The sequence below is a fragment of the Lontra canadensis genome, unplaced genomic scaffold, assembly GCF_010015895.1.
Source record: "Lontra canadensis isolate GAN:19392208 unplaced genomic scaffold, GSC_riverotter_1.0 scaffold27, whole genome shotgun sequence".
Lineage (NCBI taxonomy): Eukaryota > Metazoa > Chordata > Mammalia > Carnivora > Mustelidae > Lontra > Lontra canadensis.
The window spans coordinates 16108088-16133843 of NW_022631021.1; the positions used below are offsets into that span (position 1 = coordinate 16108088).

The 25756-nt window shown below is 37.0% G+C and overlaps 1 protein-coding gene across 3 annotated transcripts in view; it reads left to right on the forward strand.

Annotated features, from left to right (window-relative positions):
- COL21A1 (collagen type XXI alpha 1 chain) overlaps nt 1-25756 on the forward strand; it is a 177976-nt gene that overhangs the window by 90125 nt on the left and 62095 nt on the right. For 2 of the 3 annotated variants that reach the window (XM_032864499.1, XM_032864501.1), the window contains 2 exons: nt 11241-11294; nt 11387-11440. In XM_032864499.1, coding sequence (XP_032720390.1) covers nt 11241-11294; nt 11387-11440 — 108 coding nt within the window. Of the gene's footprint in view, nt 1-4678; nt 4880-11240; nt 11295-11386; nt 11441-25756 lie in introns of those variants that run through there. The other variant, XM_032864500.1, reaches the window with a different exon arrangement.

Sequence of the window (25756 nt, forward strand, 5' to 3'; positions counted from 1 at the left end):
TTGTCCTTTGTGATTAGGCCGTCTGTATTTGCTAACTGGCACTCATGACAGATAGGGCCCTACCATCCCACAGAGCCTGGAAGGTCTGGGTACTTATTTTGCTGGATGATTATTTCAAAGGGATGGCTCCTAGGTCCTGGAGAAAGACATGCCTTGCTAGTTGTAAAACTGACAAGCTTTTAAAAAGGTTTGCCACTCAAAGGGTCAGAGAAAGAATTTATAATTAGAAATTTTTTAGAGTAAATGTTCTAAGGGAAGGGAAATCAGGCACCTAGAATCAGGAAGAAGACTGTTTGAAGTTTAGTTAAGCAGAAGGAACATTAAGCCTAGCTTGGTCAATAGAATCAGTGTTCTAGTCACTTAAAAGGTGAGTTACTCCAAAATTGCATACATCTTTGTTACATTTAAAAATTGTCCAGTGAGTATTGCTGAATAGCTAGGTTCAGGAATCTTTTCCCTTTTCCCTTCATGTCTATGGAAGTTGTAAAAAAAATCGTTTTAAAAGATATTTCGTGAGGACATATATGCTTATAATCTGAACAAAAATAGTATCCTCTAAGTTTTAAGAGAACTTTAGGAACAGTTTTGAATTAAGGAAACATAAAGCAAATACACTTTAAGGCTTTCTAGGCGAATATTTTCAGGTTAGCTCTCTACATGTTTATTACAGTAAATAAACATTAGGAGTTTGCCTTTAAATGCTAAGTAATGGTCACCACAAAAGTATCTCCTAAGATACTTTTTTTTCAAGAGAGAAAGTGGGGAGGGGCAGAGAGAGAGAATCTTAAGCAGGCTCCATGCCCAGTGTGGAGACAGATGCAGGGCTTGATCTCACAACTCTGGACTCATAACCTGAGGCAAAATCAAGAGTTGGATGCTTAACTGACTGAACCACCCAGGCACCACTAAGGAATTTTCTTTATCATGAGACATTTAACCTCTTGCTATGAAATATGGAAAGATTTGTATTCTGAGGCAGTAATATTTAAGGAATGAAGGAACCACAGACTAATGTTAAACCATCATGATACAGGAGCTTGTTAGTCCCTGAGACAATGCAGTCTATGTATGATGGCAATACTTTTGGGAATTTGGGGATAGGAAGGGACTTGACCTGGGTTATGTTTTAGAAAGATACATATAAATATCAGAAAGTAGATTATGTAGGGCAAGAGTGGAAGCAGGTTATTTTAGGATTCTAAGGGAGAAGTAAAAGTGGCTTGGACTACAGTGATATGAAAGGGAAAATAGGAGGTCGTATTCTGGATTATTTTTTTAATGTAAAGCTGGCCAGAGTTACTGTCAAATTAGATGTGAGGCATGAGAGAAAGAGTCAGGGAAGACTCAGGATCTCTGTGTGAACAGCTTACTGAGCTAGACAGCAGTGGGGGAAAATGCCTTGTTGTTTCCTGGAGTGCCCCTGGTGTCTCCTGGGATGCTAGAGAAAGGAATCTTGAGTTCAGGAATATGTTTGAGAATGAAAGTACATAGTTGGGACTTCCTAGCATGTAGATCATTCTATCTGAGCCACCAGAGTGAATGAGATCATTTAGAGAGCAACTGCAGAAAAGTAGAGAAGAGAAGGGGGCAGTGGACTGAATCTCAGGCTGTCTTCAGAGGAAAAAGAGAAAAAGAGGGTGAGAATGCAGCCAAAAAAAAAAAAAAAAAAAACTGGGAAAGAAAGACCAGTGAAGTAGGAGGAAAACCAGCAGAGAGCGGCATCCCTGAAGCCAGGTAAAGTACACATTTCAAGAAGGGAGTGCTTGGTTGTGTCATTGTTGCCAAGACATTGAGAAAAATGAGCTCTATGCCTAAACCACTGGATTTGCTTTATGGAGGTATTGAAGCCGTTGACAAATGGGGTAGGGAGGGTGGGTACAAAAACCAGATTGAAATAGGTTCAAGGAAGAGTGTGAGATAAAATGATGACTGTGAATATGGAAGCTTTTTCTGAGGGGTAGAATGTGGATCAGCTATATGGAGCAGTTTCATGGTTTGGATGTGGGATAAAAGGAGGGTCTTTTAAAAGATGGGAGATGTTATAACATGGTTTTATGATGATGACAATGAGGCAGAAGGGAAAAAAATCAGTAATTTGGGAGATTAGGGGCATTTTCAGGAAGAAAATCCTTGGGCAGGTGGGAGGGCATTGGTATAATATGGACCTTTATGTGGGGTAGAAGGCCAAGCGGATAAGGGTAGAAGTGGCCAGGTAGTGATTTGCAGGAAAGAAGATGAAAAATTTATTATCAGACTACTTCTATTTGAATTGAATGAAACAAATAGGTTCTAAACTAACATCTCCTCTTGGCCTTTATTCTTAATTTCCTGTTCCTGCCAGCATTTTCCTTGTGGTTCCTTATATTTCATCCTTTTCTCACTTTAACTCGAAGTGTCGTGTGACTTGGTTGCACTCTCTCACTGCACCTCCTTACTCCCACTGAAGATACTGCCTGAGGCCCTGTGTGGGTTCTCCCCTAATCACTCTGGGTGGGAGGAGTTTTACGAGTGTGAGCCCTTGCCTGCCTGAAGAGCTCCTCTGACAGCACTAAATTATTTAGGCTTTGGGTGTCTTGGTGGTGAAAAGTCCTGGGCAGTATATGGCGGTGAGTAGTGAGCAAGTCTTTCATAGGCCATTGGCTCTAGTGTGCTTTTTTTTTTTTTTCCTCTTTAAATATTTTGCCATGAACAAAGTGCTGGAATTTAGTTGTAATAAGCCTGATATAATAATCATGGATATTACTCTATGACTTTTATTTCATCTATAATAGACTTGTTATCTCATCATATTCACTACATGTATATGTGTTTGTGTATATGATTTTACCGTTGACATAGGTATAGCTTTGTAGTACCTGATATTAGATGTCAGATGATATTAGGCATACCTGATGTGAGAGAAAGAACAAAGAGAATGTCCACCTCCTAATCTTAACACCTGTGAATATGTTAGACAGGAACTTTGCATATATGATAAAATCAAGGATCTTGAGATACAGAAATTACTGTGTAGAAATTTAGCTGAGTGGCCCTGTATAATCACAAGGATCCTTATAAGAGGGAGACAGGAGCATCAGAGTCAGAGGAGGAGATGTAATGACAGAAGCAGAGATCAGGATGAGGTGACCATGAGCCAAGGAATGTCCGCAGTATCCAGATGCTGGTAACACATCTTCTTCTAGAACCTTCAGAAGGAATGCAGTACCATTGACATCATGAGTTGTGCTCCCTAAGACCGTGTTGGCTTTCTGACCGCCAGAATGTAAGTGTGTGTCGTTTTAAGCCATTATGTTTGGGATAATTTGTTACAGCAGCAATAAGAAACTGACTCATTAGTGCAAATCCTATTTACCCAAAGGAATGATTTTTCCTAAGTGTCTCCCTTTCACTCTTTCCTTTGTCTCTGTAGGAGATAGGAGGTTGGGTGGCCAGGCAGGAAAAGAAAATGAGTCTGGGAGCCAGAACAGCTGAGGGTCATTAGTGTGTGTCCAGGGCCAGTGCACAGCGGGAGTGGGAAGGTGTGGGTGGAGTCTCTGGCTGGCGATTGAAGCCATCTGGACCAGGGAAACTTGGATGGAACAATTCGAAGGGAATTCTGCTTTGTTTGGATTTGGTTCTGTGCAATCCCCTTCAATAAGCAGTTTGAATCTCTTTCACATTATAACCAGGCCAAGTCAACTGAAGCTTTAAATAGGAAATTATTCCATTCTGGAGAAATACTAATTTTCACAAGGAAAATGGCTTCAAACAAAATTAAAGAGCTAGTTTCAAATTCTTCCCATCCTTTCTTATTTCTTTATCAGTGAAATGATTTCTAGCAGCACTGTCTGAGAATATTACTGTTTTGCTATTATATCGTTATAGAGAGAGAGGCAGGGGAAATATTCATATATCCCGCAGGCAATTTGGAGAAAGTACTATTAGTAAAAGCATTGTACTGTTATGGCATTGATTTTTTTAAAAAGGCCATATATGAAAACATATACTAGAACTATTTTATGATTTTGTAGAAGATTATATTTTTGTAGTGCTTATTTCTGTTTTATGTCATTATTAATTAGTCTTCATGAACTAAATTACTTTTCTCAAACCAAGGCCTCACTGGTTGTTAGAGAGATCAGGGGTTGTTTTGCCTTCTGCTTTGCTTTTAAAAGTTGCTTTGTTTTCAAGGGTCTCAGTTTCTTTGTCTGGGAAATGAGAAGATGGTGCCAGATGAGGCCCATGTTCTCTCCAGTGCTAATTTTCTAAGATTCCATTAAAGCCATCATATTTGCTAAGGGAGAAAGGTAAGCTAGATTAGAACTGTCAGATTCTGGAGGTGAATTTTCATATTATTGCCCTTAAGTGATTCTGGAAGACTGATACCACACTGCTACTGATAGGATAGATAGAAGTGTAGATTGGTCAGTGGGCCACACTCCGTGAATGCAGTGACTCTCTTTGTCCCCACACCCCTCTGTGTACCCTGTTCAGTCTAGAGATTCCAGAAAGTGGCTAGCTTTCTCTATGGATGGTTAAACCTTACAAAAGTGGTAGTCAGTACAGATGGGGAATTTCAAAGGTACATGATTTTATCAAACACAAAGAGATGTGGGGCAAGTTAGTAGAAGGTGAAGTTGGGTAGGTAAGAGGGAGAAAGGAAGGGAGATTGAGTAGAATTCTTTAGGCCATTGTGATGATTTTGGCTTTTAGTTGGAGTGAACTCAGGAGCCACTGGAGGGTCTGAATTAAAGTGATGTAACTTATATTTTTAAAAGATTACTCTGACTTCTTAGTTGAGAATAGATTTTAGGGAGGATGAGGACAAAAACCAGAAAGATGAGTCCAGAAGCTCTTGAAATAATCCAGGAACAAGATGATTGCAGCTAGCATCAGGATGGTAAGTAGTGAGGTAAAGAGAACTGCTGACTTCCTGGGGGTATTTTGAAGTTAGATCTGACAGGATTTGATGATGTAACGCACGAGTTTATAGGAGAGAAGTCAAAGGAGACTCAGTGAGTTGTGGAAGGAAGAACAGAAAAACTTGGGCAAGGGAAATCAAGAGTTTGGTTTAGGATATGTTAAATTTTTGTCAGATGGCTAAGTAGACAATTTTTTTTTTTTAAGATTTTTTTTTTTTTTTTTTTTTTATGTAATCTCTACACCCAATGTGGGACTCAAATCCACAACTCTAAGATCAAGAGTTGCATGCTCCACTCACTGAGCCAGCCCAGTGCCCCTGTTCAGGTAGAAATTTTAGGTGGTAGTTGAATATAGAAGTCTGACATTCACGGTGAGTTCCTTTTTTGTAAAGTGTCCTTTCTTGTCCTTTACCCAATTTCTATATAAGTGATAGTATTTTGAATGTTAATCAGTTGATTAGTAAGAGCTTCCTAAAGGATTAAAAGAATTAATCTTTTTACATATATGTTGTAAATGTTTCTTCTAATTATTTATTTGGTTTATAGTTTTTAACTTGTAGCAATGTAAAATTTTCTTACAGTTAAATGCTTGGTTATTTTTTCTAGTGTTTTTTTTTTTTTACTATTACTTTATTTATTTACTTTAATATGATTTTTAAGAATTTTTAATTCTCGATTTCACTTCTGAAATTTATTTTGGCATTTGGGGTGACATGGAGATCCAAATGGATTTGGCAAACTTGGAGAATGGCTACTCTAATATAGTGAAATTCAACCCAAATGAACGTATGGTTCTTACTTGTCTGGGACATGTTATTTAAGTTTAACCTTGGTGAAAAGGGATTAGCATTTGTAATGGGGCTGTCTGAAGGGCTGATGCAATTTTTGGCATTGTTAGTAAATACATAACATCTATATTAAGCAAGATGACAGTCGTGCTTCTGAAGTGTTAGATTTGGTTTAGCCTGCTATACTTTAGGGATTTGTAGGACTTGGATCTCATTTAGAAGAGAGAAATGGGGACAAGAGTAAGAACTCAGAAGAATGTCTGTGGGGGAAGAATTGACTAAATCTTAGGTGTAAGCCAAGTGAAAGATGCTGTTTCAAAATGGTTGAGAATGATGGTAGAGAAAAGGAAGAAGGGGAAGAAAACTAGAATTTCTGCCTGCAGAGTAAGCTTGACAGGAGATGAATAATTAATAGTAGAACAATAGGACTCATGGGACAAGTTTTTATGTTTTCCTCCTTCAGACTCTTAACTGAATATGGTGCCAGTTGTGGACTCAACAGTTTAAGAGCTGTGGGGAGTTTGGGGCTGAGTGCCATGAAGATTAAGACCTGGAAAATGGGGTACATGAGGTTACAAGCCAAAGGAATGGCTGTTATTTAGCTTGGAAAATAGAATTATAAGAGGTGGCTTAATGATGAAGTGTATGAAACATTTGTCTAGAGAAAACAGTTTCTACCTGAGCTCTCACTTCACCTCATTTTGGATTCCTTTAGCAGAAAGCTTCATTGTCTTACTGTCTCCCAGTACCATAAAACTTACACAAATGCACGCATACATCCCTCATGAGAGGCTCACTGGTGGACTGAAATATGGGCCATTTGCCTCAAATGAATTATCTTACACTTGGGCAGTTTATCTTTTCTATAACAAAGTGTAATTTAAAACTTTTCTGTAAAGCTTTCCTAGACAAAGCTTAGTTGACTAATTTTTTTCCCCAACCTTCCCCATGTGTAAATGTCATGTATGAGTCTCTCCATGTTTTCCTCATGGGCCTCTTAAATAGACTACTTATTTTTTAAAATATAGTATGGATAGTATATATAATAATGGTGTGTGTGTACATATTACATAGTACTATTTATACATTAAATTCTTCAAGGAATTGTTCTGCACTGTGCTTCCTTGAGTGTTCCTTTGAGCTTGTCGCTTCAGAAAGCTTCCCTGTCTGCTCTTTGCCTCCCATAGTGTCTTTCTTAGAACTTAGCTCAGGTGTAATTTTACCTCTGTTACTGGGATCTATTATTAGTCAAGCAATTTGAGCAGTCAGTTCAGACACACATACTACTTGACTAACAGTTGGGTTAGGTGGTGAATAAACTAGTTTCTATATTAGCTATACATGAAAAGACTGAGATTTAAGAATATTTTTGGGATTTAGTTGTGTGGGGCTATAAAGAGTGCCAATGGCAAGAAGAATCCACAGTGAACATTAAAAATATACACTAGATTTTGGTTACTTAGTTACCCTGGCTGTGTATGAAGGGTATCTGTGGGAATTTTGGAAAACTTAGAAGAAAATTATGTAATAGAATAAACTTCGAATCACATTCTTAAATTTCAAAAAGAAAAGTGACATCCAAACTGATTTCTCTGGATTCTATTCTCATTTTTAGAGTTTAGAATACTTAAAGGAAATCGATTACTTTATCTTCCTTGCTACTTAAGAAGATCTATATATTGAGGTTGGCAGGATAATTTATGGTCTGATTAGAATTGGGCTCAGAAGAGACTGTGACTCTTGCTCACAGGATAATTTTTATTTCTTTAATTTCCATTTCAGTGCTATACATCTTTCCTGGAGCATTGTAACTATGAATCATGGAGGAAAATTAAATTGATTCTGTATTCTTCAACCCTACAATTTGGCAGTGAGAATATTTTTTTCCTAAAAAATGACTCATTTACAAAGAGACTTTCTGTGAACATGGAAAAGACTTTACTGTCAGAAGTCTTCCACATGGGGGTAGGGTGGATATTTGGATCTGCTAATAATTGCAAAATAGCAAAATCAGTGTTAGACAGTATTGATCAAAGATCATGTGAAAATGGCACTCCTACCAGAAAACACAGAAGTATGTGTATTAAGAAAAATAAAAACTCAGTAAGTTGTAAAGAAAGCTTATCTTTTTTTCTGTTTCGGGACATTTTTCTTGTTTAAGTGTACCCTGCTATGAGTCAGCCAGTGTTTAGTTTTTACACCTCTTGGAAATTGTTCTGTGTTGTAATATTCCTCCCTATTAACCTTTATTTTCCTGATTTTTCGTCCAAAATTTGTTTTTCTGAATTTCATCCAGTTTCTTCTGGTGATTTGCTCTGCGATCCCCCAGCTTGGATGTGGTTTTGGTTTTTCTTTATTTTGTTGCTAATCATGCTTCCCCTAGCTTCTAAAAAAAATCTTTGAATTTCTATATATAACTAAGTTTTCAAGAATGCATCTCATTGTAAGTTAAAAAAAAAAAATCAACCTGGTTCTCATATTGTGAGAAGCATTTATTATTGCACTTCTTCCAAAGACGAAACAAATACGGCCTTTGTAAAGCACACTGAAGCCTTGTTCCCATATACGCCATTAGATCTATATGAATGTTGAAAAAGGGTTCAATCAAAATGATGATGACTGGATCTGCCATTCCTCATGTACTAATGGTGCCCATGAAGGCTACAGAATAACAATTTGCAGGAGAGTTCTCGTGGTTTTGTACAAAAGTCATTGAATCTGAAGAAGATAAAAAGAAACTCACATATGAGTTCTTAGCATCTGACAGGCATTTTCACCTGTGACTCCCATTTGTTTCTTTTCAGAAGTGAAGTGGGCACTGTTATCCTGGTTTATGGTAAGAAACTGAGGCTTAGCTAGGCAAAGTCACTTAGCCAAAATTCCGTAGAAAGTAAAGGGAGGAGCAAAAATTCAGCCCAGGGTCTTCCAATTTCAAAATTCATTGTCTTTCCACTTTATTGAGTTGCCTCCCAGGATCACTCTGCCTGAGGTCACATTATGAGTCAGAGGTGAGCTGGGAACACAGTCTGGGGTATCTCCACGTTGCTTTAATCCATTGAAATGTGATGTGTCCTCTCTAACAAATGGATTATATTAACTTCTTTGAAGAAGAGAACAGTTTTTGATCTTCTACAAAAGATTCGTTTTGTGAAAAAAGTAATAAAACTGATATGACATTTGGCTTAACTTTTGAAAAATTGTGAAAAAGAACTATTCATTACAGTGAACTTTGCAGATGACCGGTCATTTTGGTAAATAGCCAATCTCCATGGTAACTTTCTTTTGAGGAATTAGATGAACATTCCTTTTCTTTGGGCACTCAGGATTCTAAGCAATTTAAAAGGAGCCTTGCAATATGTGCTTTGAAAGATTTCATTAATTATTCTAGAATCATAAGATAGGATCTACCATGAAGCATAGAGGGTATTCCCATTGGCTGTGTCAACTTCCTAGCTGTCTATCTTTGGGCAAGTTACTTAATCTTATGTGATTAAGTAACTTCTCATCTGAAAATAAGGATAATCTAGACCCTACATTAGGGTGGTTGTGAGGGTTAAGTGAATTAATATATGTAAAGTACTTAATCTGGAACATGACAAATACTGTATAAATCATTGCTTTTATTGTTTCTCCCAATTACAACAGCCTGTTGTGTATCATGTCAGACTATCAAGAGAGTGCCTACAGGGTTTCAAAGGACCCAGCGTCATCCTAAGTGGTGGCAGTTATAAGTAACCTAACTCCATTTGGGCAATATCCTAGCAGTGACACAGTTGAAATTTAATTCCAGACCTATCTGATTGCGAAGTGGGTGAAGGAAAGAGAGTCAGTGGTTACTGGAGTCATAGAGATAAAAGGCTGAGCAAACCATGTTGACTTTGATCTTGAGAACAGGAACCACACGGCATTACTAAAAGCTTCAGTTTGCTACTGGTAGCAGCATAAACATAACCTGGTTCCTTGGGGAAAGAGATTGTTCTCACTTAGCGCAGTGTGGATGACTCAAAGGTAAATTCGTCCAAAGTTTAATTAACAAAAAGTTGTCGAATGCCCTGTTCAATGTTGGAAATATAGAAATGAATCTGACTGGGTTTCTCCTATCAAGGGGGCACCTAGTCCCAGGACACAGAGACAGTGGCTGCCCAGAGACATATGTTGGGTCTGAATACTGCAGGTGGTTTTGTATGGCATGTGGTGTATGGAGAGGTTTGTTTTGAGACTCATTCACTGATGAAATGTTTAACATTTGTGCATGGACTCAGGAGAATTTGTGTGAGAAATCCTGGAGAAAGTGTAATGATACACTCTGTGAAGAACTGAATGGGATATGAAGGAAAGCATCATAGTTGGTGCTGGAACTTATATAGTCTATCATTTGGAGAGTAACTGGGAACATTTTACAGAATAAGAAATACGAGTACATGTAAAAGGAGAAAAACAATCTAGGACTGCTGTTGCAGAGACAACCATGATTATTGTTATTGGTGTTATTAGAGCTAGCAAAGAATAGTAAAAGGAGTATTTGAAAATGGGAGTGGGAAAGCAGGGAGTTGTGCTGTGTCTAAAATGACAGCTAAAAATGTGCTGACAAGCGAGTGGGTGAATACAAAAACCAGCCATAAATAGCCACATGGAAATTAAGCATTTGGATTTAACAATGAAGATGTAATTGGAAACACTAACAAGATCTGTTTTATATGGCTGACAACAGAAAGCCATATCCAAACAGTAAGATCTGAGACGGTGTCGGGGGGGAAATCTAAATAAGAGAGAGAAATATATTGCAGGTGACAGGTGGTCCAAGTCAACTTGACATTGACCCAGAGAAACCTAGACAAATGTTCTGGGCCTGCAAGTTTGTTTGGGAGTTTAATTGCTATATGCTGAGTGAAGAATGAATAGCTTGCCTTGTCTGAAGAAGCCGTGCTATTGTACCACAGGTCCACTGTCTGGAGGGATATGTAAGAAGCAGTGAAGTTGAAAGGGACCCTCGCTTCAGCAGACAGCTCAGCCTTGGGAGGTGGGGGAGACATGTCAAGCCATGCTCGTGGAGTTAACAGCAGCTGCTTTCCAAAATGAGCAGTCCCAAAGGCTGTTATAGACTTACCCTGAAGAATAACATTTATCAAGTTTTAATTTATTCCAGAGATTAACTCAAATGGCCATTAATCTGGTAGTTTAAAAATGGATTACATTAGTGTAATCCTCCAATCTTACATATTTTTCTCTTGACTATGTTGAATATGTTTCTATGTGCAAAACATTTTTTTAGGAGCTGCGAATATTGGCTCTGTATTTGCATCCCAGAGCCCTCCTTGTCACTGAAACATATCTGGATATTTTTATTAATCTGGAGATATTTAAGACCTTTTCCTAAAGACCGAAGATATTAATTCCACATTCAGCATTTGAAACTTTGTTATTTTTGTTTCTTAAGCAGTCACCCAGTGAAGTCTTAAGTGTAAGACACTCAAGAGTGAATCCTGAAACGGAGGACTGACTGCTTTTTGCATGTTGAAATACTAATTATTTTGTGTTTGCTTTTCTTTAGGGATATCAGGGAGTTGCAGGATCACCAGGTGTCCCAGGATCTCCAGGAATACAAGTATGTGATTCATAGATACACACTAAAGAATTACCATTTCTAGTGAACCAAAAAAACATAATTAACAGAGTTTTACTCTGTGCTTGATTTAGGGAGTTCCAGGACCACCAGGTTACAAAGGAGAACCAGGGAGAGATGGTGAAAAGGTAAATGCATACAAACAAAAATGTGTCCAGTTGGCTTTGGTTCACTCAAGGAAAACCAAGAATGTCACCTATGGTGACTCCCATTCAGTAGCATTCACCTTGGAGAATTCCGAGATTTGTGGGCTCATGGTCGGTGGTCACTGGCCAATAAAGCTCACAGCTGGGCTTTTATCACTAGATGAAATTGGTTGTCACTGGCTGACCATTGTGACATGGAATAGGTATTGGCATTGCTCTGATGCCATGTTCTCTCCCTGTGGTTAAGCTCGGAGGGGGGTTACCTTTTTAGAGGGGAGAAAACTATGTGGATGAAATGTGTTCCTATTAGCCACAGGTAGCCCCATACCCACGTGTCCTTCTCCATAATGGATACCTATCTGGCAGGTGGTCTATCGGCTTAGTCTTACTGCGCTTTTTCCTTAGGGATTCAGTGGGTACATTTACTGCTGACTCTCCTTTTTCACAACTTTGAGATTTGGCAAGCTTCCTATTGAAGTACATGATCTTTAAATATGTTCAATATATCAGTACCTCCCCAAGGATCCAGAGCCATCAAGATCTACTGGCCCTGGTAGCTGGTCCACATCCAAGATGCCCAACTGTGTTTGCTTGGACCCCATGTTGATTTGTTAGCTTAAAGCACAGTTGTGTTTATAAGGTCTGTGAAGGCATTATGGTGTTTGCTCCTGATAAAAGCTTGTACTAATTTTCTAACTAATCCTTACTAAGTATTACCTTTTTAAAATAGTGTGCACCACGTTCACATCTGAGAAATTCTGATCCTAACCTGTATCCATTTTAGGTTTTTGTGGTAGCTTATGTTGGTTGCAGAAAATTGTAGCTGGTTAAGTAATCTCTGGAAGGATGGATCTCTGGCAGATCTAATGATGTATCTGCCACTTTCAAGTTACTTGATCTTGGGCACGTTGCTTAATGTCTTTGAGTCTTATTTTTTTTCATCAACACAATGGTGATTCCTTCACAGGTTTCTTGTGAGGGAGTCTTTTTAGCCACAGAGAAATCTGCCTATTTTAAATGATGGAGATACCTCTTGAGAGGTGATAGGGAGCATGCTGCACGTGCAGGATTGGCAGATGTCTTATATTTTCATGCTGTGGGGATGTTGAGAGAGATTGCCTGACCTCTGCCAGGTGAACTGGGGATGTCCCTGGGAGCATGAGGGTATCTGTCCTGAGGAGACCACGTGTCAGACACCTCACCTAAATTTTAGTCTATGGGACCACTGCTCTTTTCTTTTTCTTTCTTTCTTTTGAAGATTTTATTTATTTATTGGAGAGAGAGAGTGCAGAGCAAGAAAGAGAGGAGAGGAGAGCATGAGCAGGGGGAGACACAGAGGAAGAGGGGGAAGCAGGCTCCCACCTGCACAGGGAGCCTGATGCGGGTATGCCAGGACCCTTGCATCTTGAGCCAAAGGCAGGTACTTAACTGACTGAGCCACCCAGGCACCCTGGATCACTGCTGTTTCTTTAACATTCTCACTTAGCCTGATTTGGGGATGGCAGGGGTTTCATAAAAGTATGTGTATATGAGTGAATATATCTATGAATGGATGAATGAATACATTTATCTATTTTTCCCTTTTACTTGGGTTTTAGAGACCAGTTATAAAAAGGAGGGTTTTTATTCACCTTAAAAAGAGTAAGAGTAAAGTGTCTCTTTGAAAGTAAAGGAATAACAGCAATTTGGTTAGTCACATCTTTAATTGCTCTCTTGTTTGGGGTCATTGTACTCTCTTCAGAACAGAAGTGCCTGAGTTTTACAAAGGCATACATTTCGTTGAATAAAATAAAGTGTATGTTTCTATGAAGGTCTCTGTTTTCAGTCTAGTAATAGTTTCACCCAGAGTTGCTTGTTCTCTGAAATTTGTTCTTAGGGCATGAAGTCTGATCTGGCAGAGTCACTGTGAGCCCCAAATCACCATGCGCTGTGCCATCTACATTTCCTCCTCACATTCCATGTGGCTTTAGAGCGTTCCTTACCTGGATTGCAATAAGCTAGAGATGTTTCCTCAGTTCTTCCTCTAGGACATAGTTTCTTAATATTCAGAAATGGGAGGGTTGAAAAGTAGACCCCTGAGGAGACTGACTTGGGGCAGTGCAAGACATTTTTTCCAGGCATCACACAGTGGCCTCTCAGAGATGGTTCCACACAACGCTGTTCTCCATTATGATCTTTTCCCAAATCATTTCCATCTTGTGGATTTCTTCTGAACACTCCCATTGTAGGAGTTTTCACTTAAGATAATTGAAACTACATGCACTTTCTTGCTGACTTCAACATTTGTTCCTACATATCAGAGAATAGAATGTGTATAGATTTTGCAGGTTTTTTTTCCCCCTCCTGAATTTACAAAATTAAAAAGGAGCCAAATGGTCTTCAGTTGGTAACTCATTTTATAATATGTTTTAAAGCTATTTGGAATTTAAGAAAAAGTATTTGAAAACACTTCTTCACCTTTAAGGAAACCCATATATTTAAATCACTGGAAAAAATATATTTTGTTAAAATTTACTTAGGCTGAGTTGAATAACTGGCATGCATTTATGGGTTTTTGAGTTGATTATGAAAACTTTTTTATAGCAAATTCAATTCTCGACACATGGGAGGTAGTAATAATTTTTTTTTTAGACTTTGTACAAATTTATCACTTGGTTTTTCTGGGATTAAGAAATAAAATACGCTAATATATCCAAGGTCTCATTATGGAGCAAACTACACATTTTGTTTAATTTCCTCATTAGATCATTTACCATTTAAATTGTCCCTTCAAGATCTGTTTCCCATTGTCTTTGGCATCCATACAAGAGTATGATGTGATAAATGAGGCTTCCTCACTGAAGTAAATCCTTTACTTTCATTGTTGCACTTCTAAAGTCAAAAGATTAAGTGGTATGACAGTGATTTATATAGTCAGTTATAATTAGGGGACTCCAATGTACATGTTGAGAGAACAGTAATAAAGGACCAAGCTAAAAGTTTTATTAGGGAATATGCTAAAACTTAGTGTATTAGTATTAACTTATATTATATATAACTATATATATTATATATATTATATTATACATATTAGTATTAACTTATATATTATATATAATTTATATATATTAATATTAACTTATATATAAAATTATATATATTATATTTATTAGTATTAACTTATTAACTTATTAAACTTAGTATCAGTGGTTTTATTTCCATAGTGTCTGAAGACAAAAACAAACAACAACAAAAAAAACAACTTTAAGAAATTAAAACAAAGCCAAGAATGACATGGGAGGAAGAAATAGAATTGGCTTGGTAAAGTGGCCACTTTTATCTTCTTTCTCAAAAAGGGAGGGTAATGTAGTTTTCTGATAACACCACGGCCCAAAGGCCCAAATGCTGGTGTGGGTGTGCTTGGAGTTGAAGGGGGACAAGAAAGGGAGACTTAATGAAGTTACAGGTTATTGGTTGGGCTTTGAATTCACCTTTTACTTATATCTTCTCTATCTGTTCTCTAAATGTTGGAGTATTTCAGGGTTCAGTCAGTCCTATGCCTTCTTTTCCTTCCTTAATAGAGTCTGTATATTATATTATTAAATATAAACTTACATGAATATAAATTTATGTGTTAAATATATAAATACAAATATTGGTGTTAAGCTTATTAATATATTGAGGGGCACCTGGGTGGCTCAGTCTGTTTAGCATCGGACTCTTGGTTTGAGCTCAGGTCATGATCTCATGGTCATGTGATCGAGCCCCGCCTAAGCCGTATGTTGGCTCTGTGCCTCCTCAGCACAGACTCTGCTTGGGATCCTTTCTCTCTGCTTCTCCCTCCACTTCTGCTGGCTCGCACATGCATGTGCACATGCTCTCTCTCTCTCTCTCACAAACAAAATGCATCTTTAAAAATATTAGTATATTGATATAACCAGTTATAGTTAATAGAATAAAAATATTAAATACACACACATACATATACATTCTGTTTTCTGATGAAATATTTTGCTGCATTTGAATCTGAAGAAACTGTGGAATTTGTTGTTAAACCAGGAATTTTCAGAAGAACTTCTACTTTTTATGGAAGGGGTAGTACCACATTTTCCTTCTTTCCTCAACCCTTTTCTCAGAGGCTTTTCTTCCAAAGTAGCACTAATTGTGCCTTCCCTGAATAGTCTCTGAAGTCAAGTTTTGTTAAGTGTCTATTCTGTCCATGGGGTGCTGACCTGTGTGTACCCAAGTGCTTATTACTTCGGTGAGTACTTTCACAATGTCTTGATGTTTTTCTGATCTTTCAACTTCTTTTCTTTTAAGGCTCTGTAGTGGATTCAGCATCTCAGCTTATGGAAAAGAATCATTAATTCCATGTTCTGTCTCATTTGTTGGCTGCTATGCCTTTTTCTGTCCTGTTCTCTTTTTCTCTACTGGCATCACTGGGAAACTTAAAACTTTCATTGAATTTTTATAGAGTGCTTCATATTTTGTTGGTTCTAAATTCCACTTCTCATCTTCACTTTGGGTAGACTCTGTGGTCACTAAGAAGCTATGGGAGTGACCCTGTTGTGGAAGCTCAGGAATCTACCTGTTTTCTAGGCCTGAATAGCGCAGCAATGATCTCCAAACCCAAGGGGATTGCCCATCATTGCATTAAAGAGAGGAAACATTTTAATAAATTGAAATAATTCCCCATAAGTCATTGCCTGAGCCTTAAAAGACTTAATATTTGTTTCAAAATGAGAGGAGAAAGAACAACCAAGATGTGTTAGGTGAATTTGAATTGTAGAATCTTTGTAGTAAAGGTCTTCTAGGTGTGTATTTATTTTTTTCCATTTGATTTTCTTTTCAGTGTTCCAGCATTCATTGTTTATGCAGCACACCCAGTGCTCCATGCAATACATGCCCTCCATAGTACCCACCACCAGGCTTACCCAACCCCCACCTCCCCTCCAAAACCCTCAATTTGCTTCTCAGAGATTTATTTATTTTAGAGAGAGAGAGCGCGCGCATACATGCACCAGTTAAGGGGAGGAGCAGAAGGAGAGGGAGAATCTCAAGCAGACTCTTTGCTGAGTGGGGAGCCCCATGCAGGGCTTGATCTCATGATCCTGAGATCATGACCTGAGCCGAAGTCAAGAGTCGGTCGTTCAACCAACTGAGCCACCCAACTGCCCTAACCTTACTTTGGAGACTATGATTCTAGACCAAATTATGGGGTAGATAAGCTGGTAAAGGATATTCATCAGTCATGAAAGCTTTGGAGGCATCTGTGGAAATGGAACCATCTCCCTGTAAATATTGGATTATCTTTGCTTCTAATCTCTTGTGAGGTCAGATGGATCCAGGAGTGTGACTCCTCAAAATAACTGTTTAGTTGAAATATTTTGGAAGACTCAAAAGTGTTTACTGTGTTTTAGAAAATGAAAATATTTTGCATATTCAGAAAATTATCGTTAATCACAAGCAAGGCACCAGCTGAAGATAGAGTAGCATATTCTGCAGTAACAAGTAAATTCCAAATGCCTGTAACTCAAAATAAAGAAAGGTTTATTGCTCATCAGGCTACACATTTATTAGCAGCAGTGACAGGTCCCTCTTTTCCTCACATGGAGACTTGGGCTGATACAAGTTCCACCATCTAGATCATAACTACTTATAGGAGCAGGTATGTGGAGAATCAGACAGTGGTTTTTAAACTACTTCTATTCATCTTTAATTAGCCAGGGCAAATTTTATAAACCACACCAAGTTCAAGAGTCAGCAATGTATGATTCCCCCATATGCTTGGAAGTGGAGAGAATTGGGATATTGGTAAATGGTGGTCAAATCTACTAAATAAAAATTGGAAAAAATCAGAATGGATTTTTCCTCCAAGAGGTTGGGATCTAATAAAACACATAACACGTACACAGTGTTGTCAAGATAGTCAGTTGTTAGGGTGCCTGGGTTGCTCAGTCCATTAAGTGGCTGCCTCCGGCGCAGGTCACCATCCCAGGGTCCTGGAATCGAGCCCCTTGTTGGGTTCCCTGCTCAGTGGAGAGCCTGCTTCTCCCTCTGCCTGCTGCTCTGCCTACTTGTGCTATCTCTATCTCTCTGTCAAATAAATAAATAAATCTTAAAAACAACAACAACAACAAAAAGAAACATAGCTGTTAAGTGCCAAGGAAGTTGAATAAAATTCTCTCTAGGGTGCCTGGGTGGCTCAGTGGGTTAAGCCGCTGCCTTCAGCTCAGGTCATGATCTCAGGGTCCTGGGATTGAGTCCCGTATCGGGCTTTCTGCTCAGCAGGGAGCCTGCTTCCCTTCCTCTCTCTCTGCCTGTCTCTCTGCCTACTTGTGATCTTTCTCTGTCAAGTAAATAAATAAAATCTTTAAAAAAAAATTCTCTCTAAACTGTAGGGCCATGCCAAATTGAAAGAGGCCTCAAGAAAGTAACCTTCAGCATGTTAATCACATCTATATACTATATGGGCTGTCCCTAACCAATTTAAGAAATCTCTAATTTAAGGATGCTGTGGTTCTTAAGATGTTGCACTGTGTGTGTGTGTGTTAGTAAATTTTTCTGAGTATATCCATAGGAATATTTCCTGGAACTGGAATTGATTATAGGATCAAAGGGTAAAATACATAATTAAACTCTGATACAAATTGCCTATTTAACTTCCAGTAAGTTTGTACTCTCCCAGCAAGTATGTGAAAATATCTTTCCTCACACTCTTATCAGCGCTGAGTTTCATTAAAGTTTCATTAAAGTTTCTAATTTTCACCAGTACAAGTTAAAAATGGTATTGGTTTGGTTTGCATTTTTTTATTAGTAAGGTAAAGTACCTTGTCATGTGATTTTTGGGCATTTTGTTAATTCTCTGTCATTTCCTTTTTAGTCATATCTTTTTTTTGGCTTTGTATTGGGCTATTGATCTTTTTAAAAATTGATTTTTATAGACATTTCATATATTGTATGAAAATATTTTTTCCTGGTTTTTATTATGTGTTTTGACTTGGTCTTGGAAATTTTAGCCATACATAAGGTTTAAATTTTTATGTATGTGTAGATTTTTTCTTTTTTTCTCTTTGGTGTCTATATGAAAGGATTCCACATTCCAACATTTTGTAGGTAATAACTCTACTTTTAGACTTTTGTTATTTTATGTTTTAATCTTTATAACTTTGGTATTTGGAGTAAAGTTATATGAGCATTCATATTTTTCCCTCTGTTTTCCCAAATGGATAGCCAGTTGCCACAACAATATTTATGGAATCATCACTTTTTTCTCCATTTATTTGGAATCTCCGTGTTACCCCTAAATTTCCATTTTCATATGGGTTTGTGTTTTTGGCTTTCCATTTTGTTCCATTTATCTGTCTACATCCTCTCCAACACCAAATTGTTCTTAATTGTTGTCACTTCATAATATGATTTAATGTTGGCAGGCCTAGTAGTTCCTCATTATTCTTTATAATCAAAATTTTCCTGGCTATTCTTATATGCTTATTTTTCCAGATAAAGCTCAGTATCTTTTCTTCAGTTTTTAAGAAATTCCTACTCATATTTTGATTAGGATTCCTTTTATGGATTCGTTATAGAATCATTGACATAATTTCAATACTGAGTTTTTCCATTTAAGACTATGATTTATTTACCTTTTTATTTCAATCTTGAAACTCAGTGAAATAACATTGATTTTTTTTTCACACTAGTCTTCTAATATTACCTAAGTTTATATCTTGGAATTTTTATCTCCTTTGTTTCTATTATAAATGGAAACTTTTCTTTAATATATTTTCATATTGGCTATTATTTATATATAAAAACATTTTTGCATATTATCTTTTTAAAGCAGGAATTAACTACATATTCTATGATTTAGGGTATTAGGTATTTTGGCATAGTAGATGTATGAACATACATAAGATTGTCCTTTTTCTTCCTTCTAGTTTTTAACTTCTTATTTCTACATTTTGTCTAAATTCATTGGCTAGTCAAAACTGGCTAGAGAAACATGAAAGAGTGGTGCTGTTGGGTGACTTTTTTTTCTTTTTTTTATAAGTTTCAAGCACAGTCTCTTGTAGTCCAGGTTTATGGCTGCTTTGGTAGCACAACTCTCTCACCAGCAGATGGATATTTGTGATTTTGGATCTTTGACTTTTGATTCCGGCCAATAGCAGCACCCATAGCCCTTGCTTCAGTTATGGCCCTCTATATACTAATTTATTAACTACTAATAATTAATGATAGGTGACTTAAACTTATCAGACATCCATTGCACTCTTAGTTGTTGTTGTATTGGTTTGTTTTTTTTTTTCCTTGAGCCATTCTGTCCATCTTGAAAGGATTTTTGTACCAATGTTCATTGATTCAGAGGATTTAAGAATAGTGTTTGTGGCCACATCCTTGATTTGGTTCTTCCCAGAGGCTCTTTTAATTGAACTTCTTTTAAATGTCTTCTCCAGTTTCATCATTTATCTGTTAAAGATGAGGAAAAAAAGTTGTATCTTCCAATCCCAGGACTTTTGTACTTTGTCTGTTCCTTTTAGTTACTACTTGCAAATCAGACAATTCTTTTCTGAGCTTCTTTCTTTTACAGTACCTTTTGCAAGCAGCCAATACCAACCAATTCATGATAGCAACCAATTCATGATACCAACATTCTTTTTTCTCAGTTCTTTACCTCTAGCTCTAAGTTCATTTGATGCATTATTTGCCTTTGCAAGTATTACCAGCAAAGTTTTTTTTTATCAGATATTTACCATTTATTCAATGAATCACCATTTTTCAAACATCTAATTATTGTTTTCCCTGTTCACTACCTAGCCCCAAAGAGACTGCCATATATAATTTTTAATATTGTTGTTTTGGCAGCCTCCTTTTTCTAGCATACCAGTTTTTGTGTTAATTAACATAGTTGAAGCTATATTACAGTAGCAGATGACCAACACAAGAGTGTTTATTTGCCTTTTGCCTTATATACTCATTGTGGAAATTTTGGCTTGACTTTACCACTTCTTTGTTTTAAACCTTGGATATAATTTGGGTGACCAACATGAGTTTGAACTGCAGAGGTCCACTTATATCTGGATTTTTTTTCAACAAAATACAGCATAATACTGTAAACATATTTTCCTTACTTTCCTAATAACATTTTCTTTTCTTTAGCTTCCTTCATTATAAGAAGACAATATAATACACATATCATAAAAATTATGTGTTAATCATTTGTGTTATTCATAAAGCTTCTAGTTAACAGTAGAGTATTAGTAGTTAAGTTTTTGGAGATGGAGAAGTTACATGTGGATTTTCAACTGCATGGGGGTCAGCCTCCTAACCCCTGAATTCTTCAGAGGTTTACTGTATTTGGGTAACACTGTCTTATAGTCTGTATTTTGTAAATTTTGTTTCAATATTCCTCAAAAATTTTCTCACTAAATTTTTCTCCATGTTAATATCTATGCCATGCTTTTGTATTTTACTTAAAAATCTTGCTTATGCACATAAGGATAGCTTTGTCCAGATTTTTATTTTTCTGTTCCAGTGTGAGTGAATGCTCCCAGTCTTCTCACTTCATCTGAGATTTGTTTGTTATCTCTGGTAAATTAAAATATTTGAAGATTATGTTTTCTGTACTCTGTACCCAGAAAATGGAGTTCTTAGATTTTGTTCAGCCTTAATAGGGAATCCTGATTTGTCCTCTTCTGTATTTCTATCAAGTATTTACTGTCCAGCTACATTCCATTTTATTAAGAGTATATCTTTGTCTAGCCCCGCCATCAACAGGTTATTTTAGCACAGCTCCTAAAAAGTTAGCTCAGGTATTCTTCTTAACTTAATCTTTTCTCTCTATAGAAACTGTTACCACTCCTTCCTGCCCCAAGCAAAAAGGAAAAAAAAAAAAAAATCAAGAAGTGGTTTTTGTTCTCATATTAGGAGTCTACATGTAGGGAAAAGAATATCATTCAGTTTTTTTATTGCGCCTCTTGGTCTCCCCCTGAATTTTATTTTTTTTTTCTTTTATTCTTGGGTTAAACTACTGAATTTTGGGATTAATAAACTCTAGAATGTAAGGGCTTTTAGTGGATCTTCTGTCTGTCTTTCTCCCTCATATATACACAGATTGTTTTTAATCCTTAGTGGAAAATTAAGATGGTCAAGGGAAAGCTATTGCCCACAAGAAGGACATTCTTTACAAGACAAAACATACTCTTCCTATTTAGACCAGAAACAAACCCCAAAACTCACTGGTGTAAATGAGAAAGAAGTGTATATTTCTCCTGTCATGTTATTTACATACTTATCCAAAGACTCTCGTTTTTCCTTCTTGTTGGTCTGATCTCCCTTAGAGTGTTCTCTTCCATTCTAATCTGATGGGAAGGAGGAAAGAGAAGTCGTAGCAGTAACTCTCCTTTTAATAAATTCTGTGGAAGTTGTAGGCTGCAGTCCTCTACATATTCTGTTAGCAAGGACTTGGTTAGGTGGCCATGCTTAACTGCAAAGTAGGCTGGGAAGTAGAGTCTCTACTTGGGAAACTGTGTGCCCCAAAAAAAATCTCTGTGGTAGTAAAAGGTGAACAGATTTTTGGATATAACCTTGAGCCTAGCATACTTTTTATATCACATACACCTATAGATAAATTAAAGGAACCAAACATAATACAGATAAATCTAAAATATAATGTCATTTTTATTCCTTATTTGACATCAGTTATCATGGGAGAAGATGAGGGAATTCCTGGGCTCTCAGCCCCAGTTCCCTCTCTGTAAAAATTTATTTTATAATACCTCCCATTCTTTCACTAATGGAGAGGAATATCTCAATGTGGAATAGATCAGTTGTTAAAATTAAGTTTTTTTTTTTTAATTAAGAAGGTCAATAATGTATTGGTCTAGTTAGATAAGTACCTTTCCAGATTTTCCTACAATTAACCAGAGTGGATAAAGAATGAAATTGGTTTAGGATAAAACAGAATAAGTGAATGAATATTAGTGCTCCTACACAAGAGGTCATAGAAATAACCTGGTCCAGGAGATTTAAAGCCTCCCAGTGGAAGGTGCTCTGGATATTACTGTTTAAGCATCAATAAATCACTACGGCTTCTTGATGAAGGTGAAGGGTAGAATATGCACATTACTTTCTCTGCTCTTAAACTCCCATAAAGCCACAATCATGGAATAGTCATTATAATAATAAAACCTAAAATGACACAGAGAATTAAAAAAAGAAGATAATAGACATTTTTAGAATCTGAAAGGACCCAAGGAAGCCCGATCTTAAAATAAAAAGTGATATGACTCATATGAGAGAGAATCCCTTTTGCATGTGTGCACATGTGCACACATTCCTAAAGCTTAGGAAATGGTAATACAAGTATTTCTGAAAATGGAAGTGACTAGAAGGTAGAGCTAAAAATGGAAGCATGGGGATATCTGGGTGGTTCAGTCAGTTAAGCATCTGCCTTTGGCTCAGTTCACGATTCCAGAATCCTGGGATCTAGTCCAGCATCAGGCTCCCTGCCCAGCAGGGAGCCTGCTTCTCCCTCTGCCTCTCACGCCCTCCGCTTGTGTGTTCACTCTCTCTCTCTCTGACAAATAAATAAATAAAAGCTTTAAAAAAATTAAAAATGGAAACATGGTTGAATATTTCTTTAAGAATAGTGAGATCCTGCTATTCCTTCCTAACCTCTGTGTAGTTAAGTCAGTCTCTTTTCTTCTACCCTGGCAAGATACACAAGTTTACTATCTGGAGAGGGTAAAACTGAAGGTCTCTAGACTGGAAAGAAAAGGTGGAGTTGTACTACAACTATAGGCAAAGAAGATCCTTTATGGGGAATCCACTGATAGCCAGAGCTATTTAGGTAAATGACCCGGCCACACCATATATGTAGAATTTCAGTCATTGAACTGTACTCGCTGAGAGTTTATCATCAGCTTTCATATGAACTGATCATCAGGAACCAGAAAATAATCTTAGGAAAATTAAAGATCAGCAAAAAATCTCAGAAGAAACTGGTAAAAGATCTGAGCAGAAGACTTGGACAAAGTGTCATTAGTGCCCTCAGTGAGGGAGAACCCCTGATAGATGGTGCTTCCGCTGTGTTTGTTGGTAGGAAGTGATGGGACTTCAGAGCCAATAAAGAGGCACTCCTGTAGCACATGACCCCCTTGTAGACCACATTCCAGATCCTGGGTCCTGATTTCCATTTCCAGGGTCTGCAGGCCTCTTTACTCTCTTGGTTCTGGTGAGTGCCTTTTAACACAGTATGCTTACAGGTAGCTGAGGGAAGGTTGTGTATATGAAATGTAGATGGAGTTTGGGTGTGTGGTCAGAGTCTACATGTGTAAGCATGGGGTCATTATAGATGAAAAGTCTTCCATAGTGTTTAGCATAGTGGATGATTATGACCATATCTATGCTTAATATTGTATAATTTTACATTGTAAGACATTAAAAACAGAAGATCCTACATGCTTTCTGAGAGGGAAGAACCCTACAACCACCAAAAGAAAATGTCATATACAAATGATCAGAATCAGAAAGGCTTCAGATATCTCACTAGTGTCACTAAAGTCAAAAAGGGAATGGAGCAGAGCCTTCAAAGGTCTATGAATTATTAATTACATAAGTGAACAGAATAAAGATGTTTTCAGAAATTTAAGTTTCAGAAAGTTGTCTCCCATGAATTCATTTTCAGGAAGCTATGGGATGATGTATTACCCTAACAAGGGAATAAGCAGGAGAACAAATGTATACTGAAACAAATGAGAAGGCTCTAGAAAAGACAAAGAATATCAAAGTTTCAACGTTTATGAGTATATTTCTCAGTGATTTTGACAGTTGGAGATTGGAGTTCAATGTTGTAATAAATTTATAAGAAAATAAGTAGTCAACATCTTGCCCCTTCCAAAACAGGCAATTTTTAACTATAGGGAAAGAAAGGGCAAGCAATCAGCATATTTATGGTTTAGTTGTGAATCTTAGTATCAGAAATGATGACAATTGATTTAATCAATGTTGTCATAGAAAGCTAAGGGAATTTGTGTTTCCTAGAAGTGGGGATGGGGAGAGGGTGCTGGTTGGTTTTAGAGGTCGATCCTTTCTTTCACAGTGGGAGGTCAGTAGATAATGCTGGAAACTGAAAATGCAGTAGCAATGTAACCATGGGGTCTGGTGATTTGAGTGTATAGAGATATGGAAGCTTAGAACGAAAAAAGCTGTCTTTGGAGGATTTTATCCATTCAATAACTCTGTCATTCTTTAAAATATGTGAATAATTTAAAAAAAATAAGATTTTAGATTTAAAAAATTTTCACTTAAGTGTAGCTGACACCCAATGCTACAGTAATTTCAGGTGTACAATATAGTAATTTGATGTCTCTGTACGATATGCTGTGCTCACCACAAGCATAGCTCTCATCCGTCACCATGCAGTGTTATTATTACATCATTGACTCTGTTCCCTATGCTGTGCCTTTTATTCCCTTGACATTTTCATTCCATAACTAGAATCCTATCTCTACAACTGCCTTTCACCCACTTTGACCATCTCTTCACCCTTCTTCCCTCTGGCAGCCATTAGTTTGTTCTCTGTAATTTATAGGTCTGTTTCATCTTTTTGTTGATTTGTTTTGGTTTTTTTAGATTCCACATATGAGTGAAATCATATGGTATCTGTCTTTCTCAGTCTTATTTATTTCACTTAGCATAATATTCTCTGGGTCCATTCATATTGTTGCAAAGGGCAAGATATCATTCTTTTTATGGCTGTATAATATTCCACTGTATGTACATATATATGTACCTACCGTATTTTTTTCATCTATTCATCAATTGATGGACACTTGGGCTGTTTCCCTATATTGGGTGTTATAAATTATGCTGAAATAAACATAGGGTCCATATATCTTTTTGAGTTTACATTTTTGTTTTCTTTGTGCAAATACCTAGTAGTGGAATTTTGGATCATATTGTATTTCTCTTTTTAAATTTTTGAGGAAACTTTTCACAGTGGCTGTGCTGATTTCTGCCCCCCCCTTTTTCTACATCCTTGCCAATACTTTTAATTTCTTACCTTTTTGATTTTAGCCATTTTGACAGGTATGTGGTGATACCTCATTGTGGTTTTGATTTGCATTTCCTTGATGATGAGTGATGTTTAGCATCTTTTCATGTGTCTATTGGCCATCTGGATGTCTTTGGAAAAATGTATGTTCAAGTCCTCTACCTATTTTAAAATCAAATTTTTTTTTGGTGTTGAGTTGTAAAAGTTCTTTATCTTTTTTAAGTATTAACCCCTTATTGGATATATCATTTGCAAATATATTCTCC